This window comes from Panulirus ornatus, chromosome 65 (genome assembly GCF_036320965.1).
Source record: "Panulirus ornatus isolate Po-2019 chromosome 65, ASM3632096v1, whole genome shotgun sequence".
NCBI classification, from domain to species: domain Eukaryota; kingdom Metazoa; phylum Arthropoda; class Malacostraca; order Decapoda; family Palinuridae; genus Panulirus; species Panulirus ornatus.
In genome coordinates, this window is record NC_092288.1 from 1,220,551 (window position 1) to 1,233,255 (window position 12,705).

Sequence of the window (12,705 nt, forward strand, 5' to 3'; positions counted from 1 at the left end):
TCACATATTGTCCTCAAACATCTCATTTCCAGCACATCCCCCCTCCTCCGCACAACCTTATCCATAAATCACGCCTCGCAAACATATAACATTGTTGGAACCACTATTCCTTCAAACATACCCATTTTTGCTTTCTGAGATAATGTTCTCGCCTTCCACACATTTTTCAACGCTCCCAGAACTTTCGACCCCTCCCCCACCCTGTGACTCACTTCCGCTTCCATGGTTCCATCCGCTGCCAAATGCACTCCCAGATATCTAAAACACTTCACTTCCTCCAGTTTTTCTCCATTCAAACTTACCTACCAAGTGACTTGTCCCTCAACCCTACTGTACCTAATAACCTTGCTCTTATTCACATCCACTCTTAGCTTTCTTCTTTCACACACTTTACCAAACTCATTCACCAGCTTCTGCAGTTTCTCACACGAATCAGCCACCAGCACTGTATCATCAGCGAACAACAACTGACTCACTTCCCAAGACCTCTCATCCACAACACTGCACACTTACCCCTCTCTCCAAAACTCTTGCATTCACCTCCCTAACAACCCCATCCATAAACAAATTAAACAACCGTGGAGACATCACGCATTCCTGCCGCAAACCGACATTCACTGAGAACCAATCACTTTCCTCTCTTCCTACTCGTACACATGCCTTACGTCCTCGATAAAAACTTTTCACTGCTTCCAGCAACATGCATCCCACAACATATATTCTTAATGCCTTCCACAGAGCATCTCTATCATATGCCTTCTCCAGATACATAAATGTTACATGCAAAGCAACCGCTGCTATACCGCGGTGTTCTGCTTGTGGTAATTGTCTTCAACATACAAACACAAACCACACAGCGTGTGATGCTTTAGTGTAAAGTCAAAGGTCAAATCAGTCTCAAATACATAACTAATTCATAACCAATACATATTTTAAAAATGTCATGTTTTAATTCTTGGATCATTCTAATACTACCGGTTGTTATTGTAAATAAAAACTGGTCGCCATCTTCGCGCACCAGATGACCAAACCTTCAAGTGCATCTTGCTAAGCGTTCCTGCTATTGCAGCACATACACTGGAAACGAATATGGTATCAATCAGTTCCTTACAATTTACACAGTTGCTCTAACTCAAAGCCTTGCCCACTTTGAGAGAGTTTAAATCTGAGACATAAATGCCACAGGGAAAACCCACACTAACAGATGTACAGTGAAATGAATATATTATTTACCACTTTCGTCAAAATATATTGATACAACAGGCGTTGCGTCGTTCTAATCAAGTGACTTTAATGTCGCACAATCGACTTCATACATTTGACTCATGAGTGTAATGTAAGATGTGGATATAATCAGGTGCCCTCTTATCAAGTCATAAGGAATTATAGTTTCTTGCAATATATATTTAGATCCAACTCGAAAACGCTGAATTACCATAGGTAGAATATGTTCATAGCCGTGTCCACACACTGTACAGGTCACACCATTAATATTTCTGTCCAACCTAACCTAACGTTGCGACATCTTGTAGTCTAGTGACCCTGTTATCTTCAACAGTGCATGTTTTACCAGGTACATTTATTGATGTACACTCAATTTGTTGGGCTTGTCTATACTTTTCTTGCTGTTTCAAATGTAATAGTAAGGTACTTCCTCCTTACAAATCTTCAACATATCCTTCACAATCGTATACTGTGTTCACTTGACGTAACCCAGGCAAGTCTGGCAATGACGGCAAGAGTATCCTGGAAACGTGTGTGACGGCCAGCCACAAGGCTGATATTACACACACATCAGCAGCAGCAACACATCATCACTCTTCATGAATGAGCAGGAGCAGCCTCTGCCTCAGCCACCACCACCAGTAGTCGCGACAGCACCTCATGGAGGCCCACCGTCACTCCTACAAGGTCACATAATAGCGTTGCTTGACAAACGCTGGGAGCAAGAGAGGCACGACACGCACCACGTGGCAAAATTTCCTGCTGTCTCACTGCTGGTGTAGCTGTCGAACACCACGACCTGTCTCACTGCTGGTGTCGCTGTCGAACACCACGACCTGTCTCACTGCTGGTGTAGCTGTCGAACACCACGACCTGTCTCACTGCTGGTGTAGCTGTCGAACACCACGACCTGTCTCACTGCTGGTGTAGCTGTCGAACACCACGACCTGTCTCACTGCTGGTGTAGCTGTCGAACACCACGACCTGTCTCACAGCTGGTGTAGCTGTCGAACACCACGACCTGTCTCACTGCTGGTGTAGCTGTCGAACACCACGACCTGTCTCACTGCTGGTGTAGCTGTCGAACACCACGACCTGTCTCACTGCTGGTGTCGCTGTCGAACACCACGACCTGTCTCACTGCTGGTGTAGCTGTCGAACACCACGACCTGTCTCACTGCTGGTGTCGCTGTCGAACACCACGACCTGTCTCACTGCTGGTGTAGCTGTCGAACACCACGACCTGTCTCACTGCTGGTGTAGCTGTCGAACACCACGACCTGTCTCACAGCTGGTGTAGCTGTCGAACACCACGACCTGTCTCACTGCTGGTGTAGCTGTCGAACACCACGACCTGTCTCACTGCTGGTGTAGCTGTCGAACACCACGACCTGTCTCACTGCTGGTGTCGCTGTCGAACACCACGACCTGTCTCACACTCTCTCTCCTACAGATACATTCATGCCGGGCTCCCCGCTCAATATATACTAAATGATAATACTCCTGCTTAACAAGGCCGTTTAAACTTGTCCTCAGACATCGTCACGCAATAAACAGGACACCTACAGAATGTATGGGAACGGATGTGGCCTTCCTTCGTCTGGTCCTAACGCTTCACTGCTATCGTGAGAAACGGGAAAAGAGAGAGAGAGAGAGAGAGAGAGAGAGAGAGAGAGAGAGAGAGAGAGAGAGAGAGAGAGAGAGAGAGAGAGAGAGAGAGAGAGAGAGAGAGAGAATGGAGCCAGGTGATGATATTCCCTCAAAGGCCCAGCCCTCTACTCTTAACGCTACCTCGCTAACGCGGGAGATGGCGAATAGTATGAAAGATATATATATATATATATATATATATATATATATATATATATATATTATCCCTGGGGACAGGGGAGAAAGAAAACTTCCCACGTATACCCTGCGTGTCGTGAAAAGCAAATAAAAGGCGAGTGAGCGGGGGGGGGGGGGCTGGAAATCCGCCCCTCCAGTTTCTACTTTTCCAAAAGAAGGAACAGAGAAGGGGGTCAAGTGAGGACTTTCCCTCCTAAGCTCAGCCTCTGTTCTTAACGCTACCTCGCTAATGCGGGAAATGACGAATATATATATGGGAGGGTATTGATTGAGAGGGTGAAGGCATGTACAGAGCATCAGATTGGGGAAGAGCAGTGTGGTTTCAGAAGTGTTAGAGGATGTGTGGATCAGGTGTTTGCTTTGAAGAATGTATGTGAGAAATACTTAGAAAAGCAAATGGATTTGTATGTAGCATTTATGGATCTGGAGAAGGCATATGATAGAGTTGATAGGGATGCTCTGTGGAAGATATTAAGAATATATGGTGTGGGAGGCAAGTTGTTAGAAGCAGTGAAAAGTTTTTGTCGAGGATGTAAGGCATGTGTACGTGTAGGAAGAGAGGAAAGTGATTGGTTCTCAGTGAATGTAGGTTTGCGGCAGGGGTGTGTGATGTCTCCATGGTTGTTTAATTTGTTTATGGATGGGGTTGTTAGGGAGGTGAATGCAAGAGTTTTGGAAAGAGGGGCAAGTATGAAGTCTGTTGGGGATGAGAGAGCTTGGGAAGTGAGTCAGTTGTTGTTCGCTGATGATACAGCGCTGGTGGCTGATTCATGTGAGAAACTAAAGAAGCTGGTGACTGAGTTTGGGAAAGTGTGTGAAAGAAGAAAGTTAAGAGTAAATGTGAATAAGAGCAAGGTTATTAGGTACAGTAGGGTTGAGGGTCAAGTCAACTGGGAGGTGAGTTTGAATGGAGAAAAACAGGAGGAAGTGAAGTGTTTTAGATATCTGGGAGTGGATCTGGCAGCGGATGGAACCATGGAAGCGGAAGTGGATCATAGGGTGGGGGAGGGGGCGAAAATTCTGGGAGCCTTGAAGAATGTGTGGAAGTCGAGAACATTATCTCGGAAAGCAAAAATGGGTATGTTTGAAGGAATAGTGGTTCCAACAATGTTGTATGGTTGCGAGGCGTGGGCTATGGATAGAGTTGTGCGCAGGAGGATGGATGTGCTGGAAATGAGATGTTTGAGGACAATGTGTGGTGTGAGGTGGTTTGATCGAGTAACTAACGTAAGGGTAAGAGAGATGTGTGGAAATAAAAAGAGCGTGGTTGAGAGAGCAGAAGAGGGTGTTTTGAAATGGTTTGGGCACATGGAGAGAATGAGTGAGGAAAGATTGACCAAGAGGATATATGTGTCGGAGGTGGAGGGAACGAGGAGAAGAGGGAGACCAAATTGGAGGTGGAAAGATGGAGTGAAAAAGATTTTGTGTGATCGGGGCCTGAACATGCAGGAGGGTGAAAGGAGGGCAAGGAATAGAGTGAATTGGAGCGATGTGGTATACCGGGGTTGACGTGCTGTCAGTGGATTGAATCAGGGCATGTGAAGCGTCTGGGGTAAACCATGGAAAGCTGTGTAGGTGTGTATATTTGCGTGTGTGGACGTATGTATATACATGTGTATGGGGGTGGGTTGGGCCATTTCTTTCGTCTGTTTCCTTGCGCTACCTCGCAAACGCGGGAGACAGCGACAAAGCAAAAAAAAAAAAAAAAAAAAAAAAAAATATATATATATATATATATATATATATATATATATATATATATATATATATATATATACATACATATAGGCATGTTTGAAGGAATAGTGGTTCCAACAATGTTATGTGGTTGCGAGGGTGGATGTGTTGGAAATGAGATGTTTGAGGACAATATGTGGTGTGAGGTGGTTTGACCAAATAAGCAATGAAAGGGTAAGAGAGATGTGTGGTAATAAAAAGAATGTGGTTGAGAGAGCAGAAGATGATGTGTTGAAATGGTTTGGTCACATGGAGAGAATGCGTGAGGAAAGATTGACCAAGAGGATATATGTGTCAGAGGTGGAGGGAAGGAGAAGCGGGAAACCAAATTGGAGGTGGAAGGATGGAGTGAAAAAGATTTTGAGGGATCGGAGCCTGAACATACTGGAGGGTAAAAGGAGTGCAAGGAATAGAGTGAACTGGAACGATGTGGTATACCGGGGTCGACGCGCTGTCAGTGTATTGAACCAGGGCATGTACAGCGTCTGGGGTAAACCATGGAAAGTTTTGTGGGGCTCGGATGTGGAAATGGAGCCGTGGTTTCGGTGCATTACACATGACAGCTAGAAACTGAGTGTGAATAAATGTAGCCTTTGTTGTCTTTTCCTAGCGCTACCTCGCACGCGTGCGGGGGGAGGAGGGGAATGCTATTTCATGTGTGGCGGGGTGGCAGCGAGAATGGATCAAGGCAGCAAGTATGAATATGTACATGTGTACATAGGTATATGTCTGTGTATGCATATGTATGTATACGTTGAAATGTATAGGTATGTATATGTGTGTGTGGGCGTTTATGCATATATACATGTGTATGTGGGTGGGTTGGGCCATTCTTTCGTCTGTTTCCTTGCGCTACCTCGCTAACGCGGAAGACGGCGATTAAGTGTGTGTGTGTGTGTATATATATATATATATATATATATATATATATATATATATATATATATATATATATATATATATATATATATATATTATCCCTGGGGATAGGGGAGAAAGAATACTTCCCACGTATTCCCTGCGTGTCGTAGAAGGCGACTAAAAGGGGAGGGAGCGGGTGGCTGGAAATCCTCCCCTCTCTTTTTTTTTTTTTTAATTTTCCAAAAGAAGGAACAGAGAAGGGGGCCAGGTGAGGATATTCCCTCTAAGGCCCAGTCCTCTGTTCATAGCGCTACCTCGCTAATGCGGGAAATGGCGAATAGTATATATAGTATATATAGTATGTATATATATATATATATATATATATATATATATATATATATATATATATATATATATATATATATATATTACACCTGACCAGTTGTTTTTCCCCTCCTGATGACTAAAATGTGGGTAAAAAAAAATTGTGCAACAAAAATTGTGGACCAAACCCACCGGATGGACAAGTGAGGATGGTCGGGTAGAGGCACTGGTGGATGTTCGGGTAGAGGCACTGGTGGATGTTCGGGTAGAGGCACTGGTGGATGGTCGGGTAGAGGCACTGGTGGATGTTCGGGTAGAGGCACTGGTGGATGTTCGGGTAGAGGCACTGGTGGATGGTCGGGTAGAGGCACTGGTGGATGTTCGGGTAGAGGCACTGATGGATGGTCGGGTAGAGGCACTGGTGGATGGTCGGGTAGAGGCACTGGTGGATGGTCGGGTAGAGGCACTGATGGATGGTCGGGTAGAGGCACTGGTGGATGGTCGGGTAGAGGCACTGGTGGATGTTCGGGTAGAGGGACTGGTGGATGGTCGGGTAGAGGCACTGGTGGATGGTCGGGTAGAGGGACTGGTGGATGAGGCACAGTTGTCTGGTAGTAATGGACGTTTGAGCTGAGGTCAGGATCGGTTCTCATACTGTACGGTACTGAACCCTCACAGGGTTCTCATGATGTACGGTACGTGTGCAGGATGTATGATGAGTGACGACATCATCATCCTGGACGAATACATAAATTACTCCAATATACGCAACGGTAGTTTCCAGGTGTTCATAACTCTGTAAACTTATTGACTATGATATTTGTGTCATTAATTCTTCCAATACGTACATTAACTATACATATTCATCTAATATCAACCTAACAATTTCATGACGTTCTACCGGAAGACAGACAAATGATATTCATGATGGCGCAAAATTCACCTCTCGTCTAAGGTAGGCTAAGACAATATCACACAAGCAAAATCTAATCTAAATCTAATTATTGAATATATTATAGGTAGGAATCAGGAGTATGGGCGGAATATAGGAATCCAATGGCAACAGTAATGACCACCAGACAGCCAGCTTGATATAACAAGAGCCACAGTCAACCTCCACCTTAGCTGTTTCGACGTTAATCAGACAGCCATATTTCAGAAAACCATTACCAGCAATTACTGTTATAGCTAACCGTACTAATATGTTTAAAACTCAAATAACTTAAAACAGAAATTACTTTACGGCAACTAAGCTATCTATTACTTACCATAAGTCGCCATACCTGTCTACCTTCGAAAAGCTATGTGAGATTCCATCAATGGCCATATATATATTGCGAGACTGTTTTTACTCTAAAATTTTAGAATTATTCTGAACGACTGAAATTGTTCAAGATTTTTCGACAGGCGGTTATAACTTGACGTTGTCGGTCCTAATGACCCTGGCAATCGAAAGGCTTAAATTTCAAATAACGAACCCACCTTCCACTTACCATGCTGACCAGCGAGGGTGTTGTCATCGGCATTTCTCTCCCTCCTACACCACCAGTGACTTGCTTATCATCGGATGAGACTCTTTGCTACCAAGAGGAAGATCACGTTCGATGGCGAGGTTTAGGGTGGGGTTAAGTCAGGTGTGAGAGGGGGGGGGGGTTAAAATGAAGTGGAAAGTTGTACCGATTATGTTGCGCCCTTGATAGGAGCAAAACTCTCCATCCTTACCAGCGGCCTCCACAATTAGCTCTCCGTCGGCAGCTGAATCTTAAACCTAACCTGACGGTTAGCTTACTGACACACCATCGATAACTTCCTCCATCATGATACACTACAATGAAATATCAACATAAACATTACAGCAAACTCAACGATAACATCTGACTCCCGCCTTCACCAGCGGTGTCTTCTCTACATGATACAGGGCAGTACAAGACGCTGGTTTACCGTCCCACGCTCTAGCAGCCGACAAACTCGTTCCTAACTGTTCTGTGTTTACCATTCAGTCACTTAGGAATGCACCTGCCTTACGATTGTGGATATACCTCAGGAGTGTACACAGGCCTCAAAAATGTGCACAGGCCTCAAAAATGTGCAGAGGCCTAAAAAATGTACACAGGCCTCAAGATTATACACAGGCCTCGAAAGTGTATACAGGTCTCAGAAGTGTACACCTGCCTCAGGAGTGTACACAGGCCTCAGTAAACACCTGCCTCAGGAATGTACATAAGCCTCAAGAGTATACACACCTCAGGAGTATACACAGGCCTCAGGAGTATACACAGGCCTCAGGAGTATACACAGGCCTGAGGAATGTACACTTAATTCACATGAGTCTAGAAAGGACTGACCCTGCCTGACACGTACACACCTGCCAGTAACAATGAAAGTTACAGTAACAGCAGATGTTGAGCTGCTGCCATACGTTACATTGGCACTTTGCAACAAATATATCTTGCATTACACCATCACTACACAGATCCATCAAACCACTCATCACATTATCCAACTGGTCCCCTCTTCCTACAACCGTTGTATCATTCATCATGCTTAGGTTCTACGTACCAGCATGTACGCAGCAACGTATCCTTCCCGCCCGGGTTGGGGCCACTTTTTCAGCCAGTTGACTGTGTATATGTATATATATCAAAATACATACATACATACATACATATATATATATATATATATTTTTTTTTATACCTCGTCGCTGTCTCCCGCGGCTGCGAGGTAGCGCAAGGAAACAGACGAAAGAAATGGCCCAACCCCCCCATACACATGTACATACACACGTCCACACACGCAAATATACATACCTACACAGCTTTCCATGGTTTACCCCGGACGCTTCACATGCCCCGATTCAATCCACTGACAGCACGTCAACCCCGGTATACCACATCGCTCCAATTCACTCTATTCCTTGCCCTCCTTTCACCCTCCTGCATGTTCAGGCCCCGATCACTCAAAATCTTTTTCACTCCATCTTTCCACCTCCAATTTGGTCTCCCTCTTCTCCTCGTTCCCTCCACCTCCGACACATATATCCTCTTGGTCAATCTTTCCTCACTCATTCTCTCCATGTGCCCAAACCATTTCAAAACACCCTCTTCTGCTCTCTCAACCACGCTCTTTTTATTTCCACACATCTCTCTTACCCTTACGTTACTTACTCGATCAAACCACCTCACACCATACATTGTCCTCAAACATCTCATTTCCAGCACATCCATCCTCCTGCGCACAACTCTATCCATAGCCCACGCCTCGCAACCATACAACATTGTTGGAACCACTATTCCTTCAAACATACCCATTTTTGGTAAAGTGTGTGAAAGAGTTTGGTAAAGTGTGTGAAAGAAGAAAGTTAAGAGTAAATGTGAATAAGAGCAGGGTTATTAGGTACAGTAGGGTTGAGGGTCAAGTCAATTGGGAGGTGAGTTTGAATGGAGAAAAACTGGAGGAAGTGAAGTGTTTTAGATATCTGGGAGTGGATCTGGCAGCGGATGGAACCATGGAAGCGGAAGTGGATCATAGGGTGGGGAGGGGGCGAAAATTCTGGGGGCCTTGAAGAATGTGTGGAAGTCGAGAACATTATCTCGGAAAGCAAAAATGGGTATGTTTGAAGGAATAGTGGTTCCAACAATGTTGTATGGTTGCGAGGCGTGGGCTATGGATAGAGTTGTGCGCAGGAGGATGGATGTGCTGGAAATGAGATGTTTGAGGACAATGTGTGGTGTGAGGTGGTTTGATCGAGTGAGTAACGTAAGGGTAAGAGAGATGTGTGGAAATAAAAAGAGCGTGGTTGAGAGAGCAGAAGAGGGTGTTTTGAAGTGGTTTGGGCACATGGAGAGAATGAGTGAGGAAAGATTGACCAAGAGGATATATGTGTCGGAGGTGGAGGGAACGAGGAGAAGAGGGAGACCAAATTGGAGGTGGAAAGATGGAGTGAAAAAGATTTTGAGTGATCGGGGCCTGAACATGCAGGAGGGTGAAAGGAGGGCAAGGAATAGAGTGAATTGGAGCGATGTGGTATACCGGGGTTGACGTGCTGTCAGTGGATTGAATCAAGGCGTGTGAAGCGTCTGGGGTAAACCATGGAAAGCTGTATAGGTATGTATATTTGCGTGTGTGGACGTATGTATATACATGTGTATGGGGGGGTTGGGCCATTTCTTTCGTCTGTTTCCTTGCGCTACCTCGCAAACGCGGGAGACAGCGACAAAGTATAAAAAATATATATATATATATATATATATATATATATATATATATATATATATATATATATATACATTTTTTTTTTCTTTTTTTTTTGCTTTGTCGCTGCCTCCCGCGTTTGCGAGGTATATATATATATATATATATATATGGAACGATGTGGTATACCGGGGTCGACGTGCTGTCAATGGACTGAACCAGGGCATGTGAGACGTCTGGGGTAAACCATGGAAAGTTCTGTGGGGCCTAGATGTGGAAAGGGAGCTGTGGTTTCGGTGCATTATTACATGACAGCTAGAGACTGAATGTGAACGAATGGGGCCTTTGTTGTCTTTTCCTAGCGCTGCCTCGCACACATGAGGGGGGAGGGGGTTGTTATTCCATGTGTGGCGAGGTGGAGATGGGAATAAATAGAGGCAGACAGTATGAATTATGTACAAGTGTATATATGTATGTCTATGTGTGTATATATATGTATACATTGAGATGTATAGGTATGTATATTTGCGTGTGTGGACGTGTATGTATATACATGTGTATGTGGGTGAGTTGGGCCATTCTTTCGTCTGTTTCCTTGCGCTACCTCGCTAACGCGGGAGACAGCGCAAGAAAAAAAAATATATATAATATAAATATATATATATATAAATATATTATATATATATATATATATATATATATATATATATATATATATATATATATATATATATATATATATATCCCTGGGGATAGGGGAGAAAGAATACTTCCCACGTATTCCCTGCGTGTCGTAGGCGACTAAAAGGGAATGGAGCGGGGGGCTGGAAATCCTCCCCTCTCACTTTCTTTTTTTAATTTTCCAAAAGAGGGAACGGAGGGGGGGGGGCGGGTGAGGATGTTCCCTCAAAGGCCCGGTCCACTATTCTTAACGCTACCTCGCTGATGCGGGAAATGGCGAATAGTATGAAAAAAAAAAAAAAATATATATATATATATATATATATATATATATATATATATGTGTGTGTGTGTGTGTGTGTGTGTGTGTATGAGTGAATGGGTCTTTCTTCGTCTATTCCTGGCGCTACATCGCTGACGCGGGAAATGGCTATAAAGTATAATGATAATAATAATAATGATAATAATAATAATAATAATAATAATAATAATAATAAATAAATAAATAAATAATGACAATAATTGAAGATCTGAGTTAGAATTTTGCTGTAGACCCGTCACACCACACCCTCCTCAATTATAACCCTTCCCGACCGCCTATCTCCCCTGAACCCCAGGAGCGACACACAAGCCTGACTGTATAGCACGACGTATAGTGACTGTATAGCACGACGTACCGTGACTGTATAGCACGATGTACAGTGACTGTATAGCACGACGTACAGTGACTGTAGCACGACGTTCCGTGACTGTATAGCACGACGTACAGTGACTGTGTACCACGACGTACAGTGACAGGAAACATTAACCGGACCTCAAAAATCCTTTATGAAAATTACGTTACTTGTAAAGTTACTTATGCCAAGTGGTCACCCCCCTGAGCACGACGCAACGGTTCGGCCCCACACCTCACGACGGGTTGACCCTTACAGGTCAGGTCAAAGAGCATTCCATGATACCCAAGGGTTGAACCCGGTGTTCATCGGTCGTGGTGAGGGGTTGAAACATCAGTGTAAATCCTTCGGTGTAAAGCTGTGGTCATGTCCTCAGTGTACTAGTAAGGATTATCTCTAAATTGTAAACATTCCTCATCATATTATTCCTCCATAAACTTAACCACTCCATTGGACGAGCTACATCAATCCCTTACCGCACCTCTAACTACCCTACTCCAACCAACTGCACCTGTATCTCATACATTATACAGTGCATCAATGCCTTACATCCTTGTATTATATTTTCACTTAATATATAAAAATATGTAAATAAAGACAAACACACACAAAGAACATGAATCAGAAGACCTTGACCTCTCCTGCCTTAACATCATATCAACAATATGGCGTTAGGATAACCGATTATATCCATTATAGATAAAAACAAGAAACCGACTCGAGGAAGACGTGTCGTCTTACCTGCATAAAACACTTGGGTCTCGGCATCGTTGCCTGACAGTACATCACCTGGCCGATGACCACAACACCACACAACCAGAAATATGATGTTGGTTTAAGGAGCGCCATCGAATAATGCTTACACTTACGAGTAGCCACCTGGTACTGGCTCGGGCGCGCAGTACGATGTGGTGGCGGCCGGGGATTTTTGCGTCTGGCAGCCAGTCACTAACTTCACCAGTATTCATAACACATACATGCTAGGTAAGGTTAGACTAAAGCTAAGAACAACAATAACAACTATATTAATAGTATTAAAAATAATGATGATGATGATAATAATAATAATGATAATAGACAATACCTCAGGATTCCAGCCGACATCTACAAGACTTGACCTGTTCTGTAAAACTTCATGATGTGTTTAAGAAAAGACTAT

The 12,705-nt window shown here is 43.9% G+C and overlaps 1 protein-coding gene across 4 annotated transcripts in view; it reads right to left on the minus strand.

The window, feature by feature from the left end:
- The window catches only part of LOC139746567 (uncharacterized), a 133,215-nt gene extending 120,795 nt beyond the window's left edge, over window positions 1-12,420 (minus strand). For all 4 annotated transcript variants that reach the window (XM_071657931.1, XM_071657928.1, XM_071657929.1 and 1 more), the window contains exon 1: window positions 12,288-12,420. Coding sequence is in view for 3 of the 4 variants with exons in the window: in XM_071657928.1 (XP_071514029.1) it covers window positions 12,288-12,395 (108 nt within the window). In the remaining variant the exon portion in view is untranslated. The remainder of the gene's footprint in view (window positions 1-12,287) is intronic.
- Window positions 12,421-12,705: the final 285 nt, after the last annotated feature.